Genomic DNA, 15,368 nt, shown 5'->3' with positions numbered 1-15,368 from the left:
AACGCATCAATTTCCACCCTCCTCATCAAACAGGCGATTTCTGCTGGCACAGCACAATGTAGCAGAAATTCAGAAGCCCTGATTTGTGATTGTGTACTCCTGCACCATTTTTTCAGGGGCTTCTTAAAGGCTGGGTTGAAAACTAAAAGAAGGGGGAATTTGTTTGCAGGGGTGGGTGGGGAGACCGCAAGTCAATCTTGACTCCTGGCAACTGCCTGGAAAATTTGGTGCAGTTTTCTAAGGCAACCTTTTCAGAAGGGGCTGCCCTCGCTGGGGCTGAGAGAGAGGACCTGGCCCAAGGGTGGAAGGAGCCACTGGAACTCACTGCCCCTTGATCTGGACTGGGGTTTTCAACCACTACGACTGGACAGAGGAAACTGTTACCTTTACCTTGAATGGTGAACAATATTTATAGACTATACACAACAGGTGGTCTTGGACTTACAACAGTTCATTTAGTGATCATTCAAAGTTACAATGACACCAGAAAAGTGACTTATGACCATTTTTTCACACTTACGGCCGCTGCAGCATCTCCATGATCACGTGATCAAAATTTTCACGCCTGATAACTGACTCATATTTATGATGATGCAATGTCCTGGGGGGGAGTCACATGATCACCTTTTGCGACCTTTTTATAAGGAAAATCAATGGAGCTTCACTTAACAACTGTATTATTAACTTAACAACTGCACTAGGTCATAACAAAAAAAATGATGATAAATGTTGAATATGATGACAAAAAAAAATTTGTACCCAGATGTTATACTGATTGATTAATGATGAATTGTTTGTTTAAAAATCAAAAATAAAAAAACAACAGTACATGTAGTCCTCGATTTACGTCCTTAATGAACACATTTCTGAGGTTAAGTTTGTTAAATCCATTTTTTCCGTGTTGGAAGGGACCTTGTAGGTCATCTAGTCCAATCACTGCAGCTGATAATATTTAGTAACTGCACTTACATTGCAGTTAGTAACATAGCTTTTAAGTGAATCTGGCTTCCCCATTGATTTTGCTTGTCGGAAGTTTGAATGAGGCCCGCACACCACAACTGTCATAACTGTGAGTAAGTTGCCAAGCCTCTGAATTGTGATCAATGGCCCCGGCGATGCCGCAATGGCCTGAAGTCCCTTTTTTCAGGGCCCTTCTCACTTGGAGCGCTCACTAAACAAAGTGCTGTAAGTCTGTAGGCGCCTGGTGGCTCTGCAGACTAAAAGCACTGTAATTTAACACCAGCTGTTTGCAATTAGTGTAAGTTCAAATCTCACCAGGCTCAAGGTTGACTCAGCCTTCCATCCTTTCTAAGGTAGGTAAAATGAGGACCCGGATTGTGGGGGCATTTTTTTTTTTTTAAATTTGATTTATATGCCGCCCTTCTCCGGAGACTCAGGGCGGCTTACAAGGCGTTAAGCAATAGCCTTCATACTTTTGTATATTTTATACAAAGTCAGTTTATTGCCCCCACAATCCGGGTCCTCATTTAACCTACCTTTGAAAGGATGGAAGGCTGAGTCAACCTTGAGCCTGGCGAGATTCGAACCCTGCAGTAATTGCAGGCAGCTGGTCTTAATAACCAGCTTAATAACAGGGTGCCTTAAACCCCTGTACTACCAAGGCTCTTTGGTCAATAAGCTGAGTTTGTATAAAATATACAAAAGAATGAAGGCTATTGCTTAACGCATTGTAAGCCGCCCTGAGTCTCCGGAGAAGGGCGGCATAGAAATCAAATAAAAAGAAAAGAAAAGCGGAGGACCGCCTGTAGCTTCCAAGCGCCTGCTGGAGCCGCAGCCGGCAGGAGGGGCGGTGGGGGGGGCGGGGGCGCAGCAGAGGCGTTCCCCCGCCGTCCCCGCCTCCCTCCCTCCCTCCCTGCCTGCCCCGGGCGGGGACTCTTCCAGCGGCGGCCGCGGGAGCAGCAGCGGCGGCGGCGGCGCGGGCGCGGGGCGATGGGGCGGCCGCAGTAGGGCCGGGCCGGCGCGATGGGTTCGGAGCGCGGGGCGCCGCTGCGGCGGCTGGAGGCGGAGCGGGCCGGCGGGGGCTGCGCTTGCGGGCGGCGGGGCTCGGGCGCGTGGCGGGCGGTGGGCGGCTTCCTGGCGCTCTCGCTGGCGCTGCACCTCCTGACGCTGGGCTGCTACCTGGAGCTGCGCTCCGAACTGCGCCGCGAGCGGACGGCGCCCCAGGCCGGCTGGCAGCCCGGCGGCACCGCCAGAGCCCCGCCGTCCCGGCCCGCCCGGGACCTCGCGCCCGCCGCCCGGCCCCAGCCCCAGCCCCAGCAGCGCCACCCCGGCGAGCCCGGCAGCGGCAGCCCGCGGCAGGTGAGTGCGCGGCGCAGCGCTGCTCCGGGGACTCGGGCCAGGTCGGCAAGCGCCTCCTTCCCGCTCCTCCCGGCCGAGGATGCGCCGGTGACAGCCGGGCAAAGGCGCCGCTCTCCGGCCGCGCCAAGGAAGGCGGCCGACCCCCCGGAGGCGCGGCCTTGGAGCGGGCCGGCCGCCTCGCCCAGCCCGCCTTCCCCGCGGCGGCAGGTCCGGGTCGTGCGCTGGGCGGGGGGAGGCCGGAATCGGCGGGGAGCCTTGGCGCGATGGCAGCGGTTCCCGGCAACTGGTCGTGAACGGACGAAGGCTGGTGGCTCTGGCTGCCCTGCGAAGTGCGGAGTCCTTTCCCTCTGCAGGCAGAAACCCCGGCGGCGTTGGCACTGCGGGTCCCTAAGAGGAAGGAATGAGCCCGGCTCCGTTCTCGGCTACTGACTTAGTTGGCGCCTTTGGGCTGCAGAGGAGCCAGAGGGGCAGAGACCCCCCCCAATAGTAACCGAAGCCAGCACCAACCAAACTTAGCCTCTTGCGCAAAGTCTGCAAGTGCTGGGAGGGTTGTTTTGGGATGGGGGTCTCTGTGCAGGCAAAGAAAGGCATGCTTATAGCAAATTGCTTGTAGTTTTCGAACCTTGTAATGCCTGCTTTGAAAAGAGTTTGTAATAAATAAAAATAAATAAGCGATGTAATCATGCATCATTCTGGACAGGCGGATGGAGCCATCATGTCTGGGAACAGGCAGAGTTTAGGTAAAACAAAGGTAAATAACTGGAGTCCTTGTGGAGCCCAGGGACTACAGATTGCAGATTGCCCTCTCCTGGTCTGGGCAGGGACCCTTCCTCCAGCAGCAGGCAGAGAGGTGCCATGGAGCCCCACAGAGCTAGAGAAGGGGGAATCTGCCGTTGGGAAGCTTTCCATTTGACTGTAGTCCTTGGTGATGAATATCCTGGTGCAAGTTGTTGGAAGAGTACATAATGATCAGTGCACAGGCAGAGTAGGTCCCTCCTGCAGGAATAGGACACTAGGTGCAAATTCCATGAAGTTCAGCTTCTCCAGGGAAGCTCCACCTAGCGCATATTAGCAATAGCAAAAGCAGACTTGTACACCTCTCCGTAGCACTCTGAGTGGTTTACAAATGTCAGTATATTGTCCCCAGTAATGTGGGTCCTCATTTTACCGACCTCGGAAGGATGGAAGGCTTGAATCAACCTCGAGCCCATCAGGATCAAACTCCTGGCTATGGGCAGAGTCAGCCCGCAATGCTGCAGTCAAACCACTGTGCCACCAGGGCTCATGCCGCCAGCAAGCTTTCCATCTAACCACAGTCCTCCCTCCAATATTGCTCTAATAATGGTTCAGCCTCCAGCAGCTCTGGCTAACATGGCCAATGGTGAGGGATGCTGGGAGTTGTAGTTCAACCAGGATTTTTCATTATGGCCATTGCTGCTGTATACGGATGCCTGTCTGATTTGGTTGTGCATCCAATGATTGTGCCACTGCTTAGGAGCGGGTGGTGTTAGCTGGTCTGTGGAGGATATTAGGGTCTGACACGTATGGCACCTGCTCTGTGGTTCATCTTCCAGTGTGAAGCTCCAGGCAGCACAGATGGTGGCCAAGACGCCCATGATCCTGCCAGCCCTAGTTTTGACTTGCTGCTTTCATGGCAGCTGTCTCATTACCACAACAAGGTGGGACCCGGAGGCATGGCCCCTGGCATGTGGTAACTCTGGCAGGGGTCCCTCCAAGGACAAGTCATTAACCCCCCTGATGGATTGGCTGAAATGTGCTGGAATTTCTAGCATGTGTACCAGGGGTGGGTTCTAAATTTTTTTACTACCGGTTCTGTGGGTGTGGTTTATTTTGTGGGCATGATTCGATGGTCATGTGACAATTCTTTAGGATTTAGCAGAGGTACTGGTCTACCAGGCTTTTAACTGCTTGCAGAGCTGTACTGGTCTACCCATTTGTTCTTGAAGCTTTCCGGTCTACCCATTTGTTTTTGGAGGCACCAATCTACCCATTTGTTTTTGGAGTGCACTGGTCTACCACCACACTGCCTTTTAACACTGATCAGCTGTAGGGTGGCCCTTTGAAGCCCCGCGGCAAGAGTTTGAACAGTTTTTTTCCTTCTAGCCGATCAGCTGGGACTTGGGAGGCAGCGAATAGATTGGGGGCGGGGCCAAATAAAAGGTAAGAATAACGCGGGGGTGGGTTTGAGGGTCCAGCTCCCGAACAAAGAGAACCGGTTTGGTGACGTCATATTGTCACCGCTACCGGCTCGGCCGAACCGGGAGGAACCCACCATTGATGTGTACACTATTGAAACAGCGACGTCTATGCTGGCTGGGGCATGTCGTGAGAATGGCTGATGGTCAGATTCCGAAAGATCTCCTGTAGGGAGAATTAGTGCAGGGAAAGCGTCTCAGAGGGAGACCACAGCTGCGATATAAGGATATCTGCAAGAGGGACCGAAAGGCCCTGGGAATGGACATGAACGACTGGGAAATCTTGACCTCCAATCATTCAGTTTGTAGGCTAAAAACACAGCATGGCCTTCTCCAATTCAAAGAGACACTTGCTTGGCAGGCTGAGGCAAAGACGCAGTCCCAGAATCGGCGAAATCTGGGGGCTGGGCAGGGGACAGAATGTATCTGCCCTCAGTGTGGAAGGGATGGCCACTCTCGAATCGGCCTTTTTAGTCACACTACATGCTGTTTTAGGACCTCCTTCCAGAGCACGATACCATAGTCTCTTGAGACTGAAGGATGCCAATGGAAAGTCTATGCACGGTGACATGTTCCTCATTGGAACCCCCGGACTACCATTGTCCTATGCTGATATGACACCTTTGTATCCCGAGGTAGCACATGTCGGAGTGAGTACACCTGTGGGATTTCCTGCACTGCATGAGTCAGGCACACGGGGTCATGTGATCTCCTTTTGTGACCTTCTGACAAGCAAAATCAATGGGGAAGCCCGATTCACTTAACAACCTTGTTACTAACTTAACAACTGCAGGGATTCACTTAACAAATGTGGTAAGAAAAGTAACAAAATGGGGTAAAATCAGGGGTGAAATGTTCCCGGTTCAGACCGGGTCGCCTGATCCGGTAGCGATGGAGGCGGGTGGTTCGGAGAACCGGTAGCAAAAATCCCTGCCCCCCACCCATGCCCAGCTGAGTCACGCGATCATCAGAGGCTTTTTTTTTTTTTTTTACTTTTAAAAGCATTTTTTCGGGCAAAGAGATTGTAGAAAAAGATCCTTTTAAAAGCCTCTGACAATCCCAGCTGAGTTGCCTGATTGTCAGAGGCTTTTAAAAGCATTTTTTTCTGCAACCTCTTAAGGTTGTAGAAAAAATGCTTTTAAAAGTTAAAAAAAAAAAAGTTGGCCACGCCCACCCAGTCACATTACCCCCACCAAATCACGCCCACAAAATAAGCCACACCCACAGAACAGGTAGTAACAAATTTTACATTTCACCACTGGGTAAAATTCACTTTAACAAACTGTCTCACTCAGCAACAGAAATGTCGGGCTCAACTGTGGTCGTAAATCAAGGACTACTTGTGCTTCAGTTTGGATTCTACAGAATGTAGGCACATCCTGTACTATAAAGCAAGCAGAGCCCTCCCCCCCCCAAATAATGCTCTCTGGATGGAGGGGTGGTCTTGGTAAGATGCTGTGAAAACCAAGGAAGGGGAAGGAGTGATGGGCAAGGAGGAGCCAACCCTGGCTAGGGAATAGATGGTCCCTGCAACGCCCAGCAGGCCTTCCCTCCTTCCCTCTGTTTGCTCTTGCCCGGTCCTCATCCTGTTAGGTCCAGCAGCCCCACTTCTGCTAGAGCAGCCCCCTCCCCCTGTTTCCTCTGCCTCCGTTTCCCCTTCATCTTTTCTGCTTTTTCTGTGGAAAGAGGGTGGAAGCAGGTTGGAGATATTTTTATGTTTTGGGGTGTGAGATGTAGGTGAGCGCTCAGTGAAACTTTTACAAATGAGGAAGTTTACTAGCAGTGAATTCCACGCTGTGGTTAATCTTTCAGGTGTGGGTGCATTGGCTTTGCCCATTCTTGGCTTACATAGATGCCCATCAAGGATGGCACACAATGACATGGATTGCTTTTGTGAGTGGCTTCTTACAGGGACAGAATAGGTTGGTGCAACTTTTTTTATCTCTTGGCTTCGACACTGTTGATCCCGATATCTGACTTCAGGAATGGAGGGGGGTGGGTTGTGAATGCTGCTTCCCAGCACTTTTCCCCCTTCCTCTGGAGTCACTTCAGAGGTGGGTTTCAGCAGGTTCTGACCAGTTCTGGAGAACTGGTAATGGAAATTTTAAATAGTTCAGAGAACCGGTAGTAAAAATTCTGACTGGCCCCGCCCCCATCTATTCTCTGCCTCCCAAGTCCCAGCTGATCGGGAGGAAATGGGGATTTTGCAGTAACCTTAAAATTTTGAAACCCACCACTGAGTCATGTGTGTTAGGGAAAAATACCCTTTGGGGGATTCCTCAATGCTTTTCCCACTTCTTGTTAGTGCCTCGGAGGATATCTGTTGGCCCAGGCCCAGTTTGCAATCTTGACTGGCCAGGACAGCCATTGTGGCTCTGCCCCCTGCCTAGAGGCTGTCAGCATATGGATGGGGAGAATGATCCCTAAGAATATGGATGGCTTCTGATTAAAGGATCAAGATATTCCATCTCAATGGGGCTGCATTTCCCCAGGCAGAAACTCTGCATAACATGGGGGTTTCCCCTGGATCTGTTGTCCAAGGGGCAGAAGTGGATGGCAGAGTTGTGGAATCAAACACAGGACCCAAAGCAAATTACCAAGGCTTAGTGCAATGTTTATTAGGCAGCATGTGCTGCTGGGACTCTCCAAAGAATATTGAGAGATGGCTGCCCGCCCAACAAAGGGATGCACTTGTATTTATACATCTTAGAAAGGTTGGAAAGATCAATGTATAAGACACATATGATTTAAGCATGCATAGCTGTAGATAAAAGTGAGCTCAGGTTCCTTCTTGTGCCTGGTTGGCTTCAGAAACTCAAAAGAGGGAGGGGAAGTAAGGCAATAAATCAATAAAACATCTCATAAACAATCTAGGTGAGGGGAGGAGCTCATCAAAGGTGCAGATGACACCTAGATGCTGGGAATAGCCAACACTTTAGAAGATAGGCTCACGATCCAGAAGGATCTTGACAGACCTGAACACGGGGCCCTATCTAACAAACTGAAGATAAAAGTAAGGTTTTACACTTAGGCAAGAAAACCCAAATGTATAGGTATAGACTAAGTGAAACTTGGCTTAAAGCCAGTAATTGGGAGAAGGATCTTGGAGTCCAAATGGAGAATCACTTGTGATCCAGCAGTGTGTGGCAGCAGCCAAAAAAAGCCAATGCAGTCTTAAGCTGCATTAATAGAGGGATAGAATCAAGATCATGTGAAGTATTACTACTGCTATATAAAAATAAAATAAAATTAGTAAGGCCACACTTGGAATACTGCATCCAGTTTTGGTCGCTATAATGTAAAAAAAGATGTGGAGACTCTGGAAAGAGTGCAGAGAAGAGCAACAAAGATGATTAGGGGACTGGAGGCTAAAACATATGAAGAACAGTTGCAGGAACTGGGTATGTCTAGTTTAATGAAAAGAAGGACTAGGGGAGACATGATAGCAGTCTTCCAATATGCCCCAAAGAAGAGGGAATCAAGCTATTCTCCAAAGCACCCGAGGGCAGGACAAGAAGCAATGGGTGGAAACTAATCAAGGAGAGAAGCAACCTAGAACTAAGGAGGAATTTCCTAACAGTGAGAACAATTAACCAGTTGAACAACTTGCCCTTCAGAAGTTGTGGGTGCTTCATCATTGGAGGTTTTCAAGAAAAGACTGGACAGCCACTTGTCTGGAATAGTATAGGGTCTCCTGCTTGAGCAGGGGGTTGGACTAGATGACCTCCAAACACCCTTCCAATTCTATTTTTCTATGTTCTCTGTATACCAGTTTGATTTAATTACTGATTTTCCTGACAGAATCTTTGCACAGAATCGTCGTATGTCAATTATGGATCTTTCCTGGATCAGGAGCTCCTTCAGTCGAACACTTCTGTCCTCCTCGCTTTCTGTTTGAATTACAGCAAGGAAGTTCACTTGGGGCTAATTCAGAATGCAGCGGCTGTAGCTGGATCTTGGTTCACCCCGTGACATATTTCTACTTTGTTAGCTGCACAAGTTGCCAGTTGGTTTCTGGGCTGCATTCAGGGATACATTGCCATCTGTAAAATCTACAGGGCTTAGGAACATTTTCCTCTGTTGTTGTTGCTGCCTGCCTGGAAAGATCTGTCCTATCTGGCTGGCTCCTAGTCCCATCAGCACAGCAGTGTCAAGGGTGGGTGGGTGGGGGGGGTGTTTTCCTCCTCTGGAAGAGGCCTCCCCTTCTAAGTCTGCCCCTGCTCCTGCAGTGTCTGCTTTTGTAAAGCCTTAGAAAGCTGCCTGTTGCAGCTGGTCTGGCAGGAGTTCCTGTCCTGAAAGCTGTTTGTGAGTTTTGCAATGGAGTTTACAGTTTTCTTGATTTGTTTTTCCCCTGTGTGAACTGTTTTATTGTTCCTGGTTTTTTCCCTTTTTTCCTTTTAATTGTGTAAGCCGCATAGAGATGCAAATTGCAATTGAGGTGACCTGAAATACTTATACATACATTTGTCATGTTAAGCAAGGAAGCACTTGTGTAGCTCTGTTATTGGGAGAGTCACACAGCTAAATAGAAGATTCTTTTTGCATTATGCATATCCATTTTAGACCAAACTAAAGGGTGTACCTTATATGCTTGGCTGAATAGATCCATTTCATTTGCTAAGAGAGATTTATGGCTTTAGTAGCCAGTTTGATCATGCGTGCATCTCCCTCACCTTTTGCAAAGGGCTGTTCTCCTCTGCTACCAAACACTTAGAAAGAAATGCTCTTTGAGGCCAGTGTGATCAGAGTTGTATGTGGGATGAATTAAGCAGCCCTAACTTGAGCAAAAAGCCCAACATTTTATTTTTTTTTATAGATTTACGATCTCTCTGGTTCTCTAGTGAGAGAACAAAATGTTGATGCTTTTAAGCATAGCACCTTAAAAGTCTGGTTAATTTCTATGAATAAAGGTTGTTTATTTTCCTGGCTATTCCAGTACTAATTCTCACCTGAGCAAAAGGGATTGTTTTTCCCTTTCTTTTTTGTTTTATTTTTCATGCATGGAAAATTGTTCATAGGTTTCCTGTAAGATTTAACACAGATAAATTCTATATTCTCCCCTTATTTAACCTGAGTACATATTAAGTAAAGTTGGACTGAAAGCAGGCTGAGTGCAGGAAAAATATCAATAGCCTATACTGTGCTGATGACCCTGTCGAAAGATAAAGCCTTTCCGAGGTTCTGAGATTTAAATTCTTAAATTTTGGTTATCCTGAGATAACCAAAAATGCAAAGGATCTGAAAGGTCTAGTAATAAAAGTCAAGCTGCACAGTGGGGCTAAAATTAAATATAAAGAAGACCAAAGTAGTGACTAGCCTGAGAATTGACAGTGAAAACATCAAAGTAGAGAGTAACTTCTGCCTTGAATCAGCCATCAACAGTCAAGGAACAAGCAGTCAAGAAATAGGTTGCAGACCAGCACATAATAGAGCAGCTGTGAAGCAGAATAACTGAGTCGGAAAGAACCCTGGAGGTCTTTTAGTCCAACCCCTGCTCAGCAGGAGACTCTTCTATTGGCTGTCAATTCAAATGGCTGTCCTTGAAAAACTCTAGTGATGGCACACCCTCAACCTCCTGAAGGCAGGCGGCTCCGCTGGTTACTTGTTCTCATTGTTAGGAAATTTCTCCTTAGTTCTAGATTGCTTCTCTCCTTGATTAGTTTCCATCCATTGTTTCTTCTCTTGCTTTCTTGAAACCTTGGAAAAGACGCCCAAATGATGTGTCTGTAGTACCCAGAAAGATCAGAAGTGTACAAGCCATGAAATTCCCTGTAACATTCTATGGAAGTGAACACTCTATTTTTAAGAAGCAAGATAGGAAGAGTATTGAGGCCTTTGGACTTTGGTGTTGGAGAAGACTCTTGAGAGTACAACGGACAGCCGAGGAAACAAACTGATGGGACATTGAAAAAAAAATCAACCCAGAGTTTTCATGAGGCACAAATGGCCAGGCTCAAATTATTCTACTTCGGACACATGATGTGAAGACCCAGCTAGCTGGGAAAGGTGGAAGGAAGAAAACTACAATCAGAACAAGGTGGATGGACTCAGTTAGTGTGTGATGGGGACACTGTAGGAAGATCTGAAAGACCAAGTTAGGAATATTGGCATGGAGAAAATATATGTGGTCACTAAGGGTTGACGGTGATTTGATGGCAGACGATTAATCACATTACTAAGCCTGTGGATATTTAGGGATTTGGCAACAATCCATAAATGGTTGAAAGCAAGCAGCAGAAAATACCAAGATAAGAAGTACACAAATTTTAATAAGAAGTTAAATAACTTTTCTCATTGTGCTTCTATAACTTAGGAACATTGTATTCTTGTATCACAATCCACAAACTGTTTAGACGCATTGTGAGTGAACTTTGGCTTGGATAAAGTTCCCATGAATGCATTAACAGCTGGAATTGACTTCTTCAACTTCATTTGATATCTTTGTGGAACAGTTGGTAATCTGTTTTTTTTCCCTTCAGTTTGCTTTCAATATGTATAGAAGAATACTTTTTGAATCTCTGCTTAACGTTAGCTTTTCTGACACTATTTCTAGTTGTTGCTTACTACAATTGTGGGTCTAATTAATTGATTTATATCATCAGCAACCCTTACAGATATTTAATTGTTATTGCATTGCTTGCTTTTCTCTTTTTTTGTAATTGATTTCTTGTTTTTTCTTCTGTTTTACCAAAGAGATTTTAAAGGAGCCTGAGTGGCGTAGGAGGCTAATGCCTCCTACTAAGGCAGCATTTAACATCCAGCTGCCTGCAATTACTGCGAGTTCAATTCTCACCAGGCTCAAGGTCGACTCAGCCTTCCATCCTTTCTAAGGTAGGTAAATTGAGGACCCAGATTGTGGGGGCAATAAACTGACTTTGTATAAAATATACAAAAGGATGAAGGCTATTGCTTAACGCATTGTAAGCCGCCCTGAGTCTCCGGAGAAGGGCGGCATATAAAAATAAATAAATAAAATAAAAATAGCCATTTGTCTGGAATGGTTTAGGACCTCCTGCTTGAGCAGGGGGTTGGACTAGAACAGGGGTCACCAACCTTTTGGACCTCAGGGACCACTAAATTCATAATTTTAAATCCCCGGACCACTTATATGAATTTCTAAAAAAGATGAATAGTATTTAGTGCAATATAAAAAAATGCAACTAATTTTTCTGCAGACCACCAAAATTTTCTCAAGGACCACCAGTGGTTGGTGATCACTTGACTAGAAGACCTCCAAAGTCCCTTCCAACTCTTGCTATTCTCTATTCTGTTTCCATCTCATTGTGGAATCCTCGGTTTGCTTTTGAACTTTTGCTAGATGTTTATGTAGCACTTTTTTGCCATCCTCCCCTTCACCATGATTGAAACAAATTATTCTTTTAGAAACCTTTTTTTCTATTGGTACCAGAATCATAATTGCTGTTGGGGATGGAATCTCAATTCAGCTTATTTCCAACTGTAGTACAGAATACAGAAGAACAGAGAGGGAAGGGACCTTGGAGTCCAAGCCCCTACCCAGGGCAGGAGTTCTTAACCCATCCTGGACAGATGGTGTTGAACATCTCCAGTCATGGAGCAACCACAACTTTGGGAGGCAAGCTGTTCCATTGATTAATTGTCCTTCTTGTCAGGAAATTAGTTCCGGGTTAGATCTTCCTCTGATGAGCTTCCATCATTGCTTCTTGTCCTGCCCTCTGGTGCTCTGGAGTATAGGTCGACCCCCACTTCTCTGTGGCAGCTTTTCAGGTATTGCAAGATGCCTCCGGGACTCCCCTAATTCTTCTCTTCACTAGGCTAGTTCCCTTATCATATGATTTAATCTCCATACCCCATATCATCTTTATTCCTCTTCTCTTCACATTTTCTAAAATCCCAGCCTTCCCGGTGCTGTATAGGGTGATGCTATCACTTCTCATGATTTTGATGGTACCCCTCTGTTGATGCAACCTAAGAGTGGATTGGCTTTTTTGGCAGCTGCAGCACACACTGCTAGCTCATATTTAAGTGGTGGTCTATCAGGACAACTAGATCCCTGTCAGAGTTACTATTTTTGAGCCAGGTACTATCTGTTTTGTACCTGTGCATTTGGTTTTCTGAACATACTTTAATAAAAGCATTGAGCTGATACATGGTTTTGTCATTTTAGTTTCCCATCTGGACAAATTCATGGAGGACTGAAGGGGTGTGTGTGTCTGTGGGTGTTTGTTCAGCTTGACAGCATATCTCACCTGTCAGAGGACAGGATGCCCCCCCCTCTTTCTGGCCATGTATTTGGGATACATCTCATTAGCCACAGTGGGACCCAGAATGGTTCTTATCTCCTTACGCTCTTAATTTCTTCATCTCACTTTTCCCCAATTTTTTTTTTGGGCTTCTGGAGTATATTAAGAATAAAATTTGAACCACATTGTAAGAGAAGTATGATCTTAATTTTGATGTGAAGTGTAATGCTGTTCTTTCAACGGAGTGCTCTAGGGGTGGAATATCGTAACACTAAATATACAAAAGTTCACCTGGTTCTTGGCACTCCTTTTCTGCCTTTGGGCTTTGTGGAAGTAGTCCAAGAAATTTTGGAATCCACACACTCTTAAAACACTACAAGTTCTGCTGAAATTTGGCAGCCATCGCAACTGCTAAAGAGTCTAATCTATTTTCCACAGTCTTCTATTTGAACCTGTCTAAGACACGCGACGTGGCTGTGTTTTTCCAAGTGACTCAAGGTTATTTCTCCTCCTTAAAAATCTGCTAGAATACTTTCTTGTGGTGACTCTGACTTGCTCAGAAATGCCGTTCTGCTCTTGGATTAAAGAACTAGAAAGTCTGATTATTGAGGATACATAGAATTCTCATTCCCATAGACCTGTGATAGCAAACCTGTGGCACGTGTGCCAGAGGTGGCATGCAGAGCCCTCTCTGTGGGCATGCCCACTGGCCACCTGGTCTTTGGGTTTCTGGCGTGGCAGCTCGTCTTTGTGCACGCCAGAAACCCAAAGACCAGCTGGTCAGCGCACATGCGTGTGCTGGCCACCTGGTCTTCGGGTTTCCAGCACTCCGACGCGCGTGAAGACCAGCTGGCACACCGGAAAACCAAAGACCAGGTGGCTGGCGGGCCATGTGCATCGACCACCTGGTCTTCAGATTTCTGGCACTCCGGCGCACGCACGTGCATTCCAGTTTGGACACTCGGTGCCGAAAAGGTTGGCCATCACTGCCATAGACCCACAGGGTTTGAAGGGACCTTGGAGGTCTTTTAGTACAGTCACTTGCCCAAGGCAGGAGTCCTCATACCATCTCAGACAAATTGGTTGTCCTGTCTTTTCTTGAAAACCTCCATGTTTCAGTTCTTGGGGATAAACTGTTTCATGGATTAAGTTCCAGGTTTTTGGAAAACATAGTTTATCTGGATTAAATTCAGTTTTATTGTTGGCAAGGTTCCAAGATGGAGATAACCTGAGGTATTCCAACATTACAGCATACCACAAGATTTCAGGGCATCATTGTGGTGTTGAACAAGAGAACTCCAGGTTCTCTTTAGCCACTTTGTCAAAGAAGACAATAAGGTTTGACTGGCAAATCTATGGTGACTTCTAGTAATTGTTGTCCCCACGCAGGCTGCGAACCGCTGGGGGGCTGCATGGAGACGCGTGAGGTGGGGGGCTCTTCTTTTCTCGCAAAGCCGCACTACTCCAGATGATCCTGAAAGAAAGACGCTGGATCCTTGAAATCGGGCCTGCGCATGGCGGAAGCAGCCAAGTTAAGACAGGGGAGAGCAGTCTGACACTCACAGACTGCATCTCCACACAGCCCCCCAGCAGCTCGCAGCCTACATGGGGACGAAAGGCCCACTTGGCAGGCACAGCAGTCTGGGATGGAGGCCTGTTTCCTGGATAGGCGATGCGAGAGAGAGAGATGGGCCGGGCACTCCCAATCAGAGTTCCAGGTCCAAGGGCCACGGTGAAAGCCCACCGCAGAGACAGGGGCTCACACCATCCAAGAAAACACTTCCAGCGAGGGGCTTCGAGAGTTAACGTCATGGCACCTTTGTAAGAACAGAGTTCCCCTTGTAGAAAGAAAAGTCTGGGTCTTTTGGTGAGAAGACAAATTCGACATGTTCCTCTGCGCGTGGCGGAAACAGCCAAAGTTACGACAGGGGTGAGCAGTCTGACCATGTTCTGTTCACGGTGCACTTTATACAAAAAAAAAAGAGAAAAAAAGTAGAATCCTACTGAAGACGCACTAACCTGCTTGCACACTTCGTCGGACTGTAGGCGGAAAGAGGAGTGCCAAAACACACCATTCCATTTCCTTCCTTCCTTCCCCACCCCTCCCCACCTGCCACTCCCCCTCGCGGGCCGAGACTGGTAAGCCAGATTTGGGGAGCTGAATGCACTGCCGCCTCCTGGGAGGAGAAGAACGTCCGCGTGGATGTGGGGCATGTTCCCCACCGTTCCCCCCCCACCTCGCCTCCTCACCTCGTGCTGTTTGCACGGGAAGCAACGAAAAAGCTGCCACGATTGCTGGAGGCAGCCGCCTGAGTGGCACTGGCGAAGCAGCTGGTTGGTGCTCCAGGGCTGAGGTTTAGGGATAAGACCCCCTGATAGTAAGGCCAAGGCCATATTTTTGGGGGGGGGGGTTCAAAAGAAAATAAGACCCGGTCTTATTTTTGGGGAAACACGGTAATTTTGTATCATTTGCAGATTGGATAATTGTCCCCCTCAGCAACATTATTCAAGTAAGTGATAACACTATTGAACAAGCCGGTGGAGCTATGCAACCTTTCACACACTACGTTTGGTCAAACTGACATGGAGTTATTCATTGCAATCTTTATTC

General features: G+C 47.3%; 1 protein-coding gene across 6 annotated transcripts in view; it reads left to right on the top strand.

Moving 5' to 3' along the window:
* Window positions 1–1,896: 1,896 nt before the first annotated feature.
* Window positions 1,897–15,368, top strand: part of EDA (ectodysplasin A) — a 66,816-nt gene continuing 53,344 nt past the window's right edge. For 2 of the 6 annotated variants that reach the window (XM_087877498.1, XM_087877499.1), the window contains exon 1: window positions 1,898–2,319. In XM_087877498.1, the coding sequence (XP_087733624.1) occupies window positions 1,984–2,319 (336 nt within the window). In that variant the 5' untranslated portion in view covers window positions 1,898–1,983. Of the gene's footprint in view, window positions 2,320–15,368 lie in introns of all 6 variants that reach the window. The other 4 variants (XM_087877500.1, XM_034435123.3, XM_087877497.1 and 1 more) reach the window with 4 other exon arrangements.

Source organism: Pantherophis guttatus, chromosome 12 (genome assembly GCF_059756535.1).
Source record: "Pantherophis guttatus breed Tessera chromosome 12, ASM5975653v1, whole genome shotgun sequence".
NCBI lineage: Eukaryota > Metazoa > Chordata > Lepidosauria > Squamata > Colubridae > Pantherophis > Pantherophis guttatus.
Note: the sequence above shows the minus strand (reverse complement) of the source record. Positions and strands in the feature narration are given on the sequence as shown.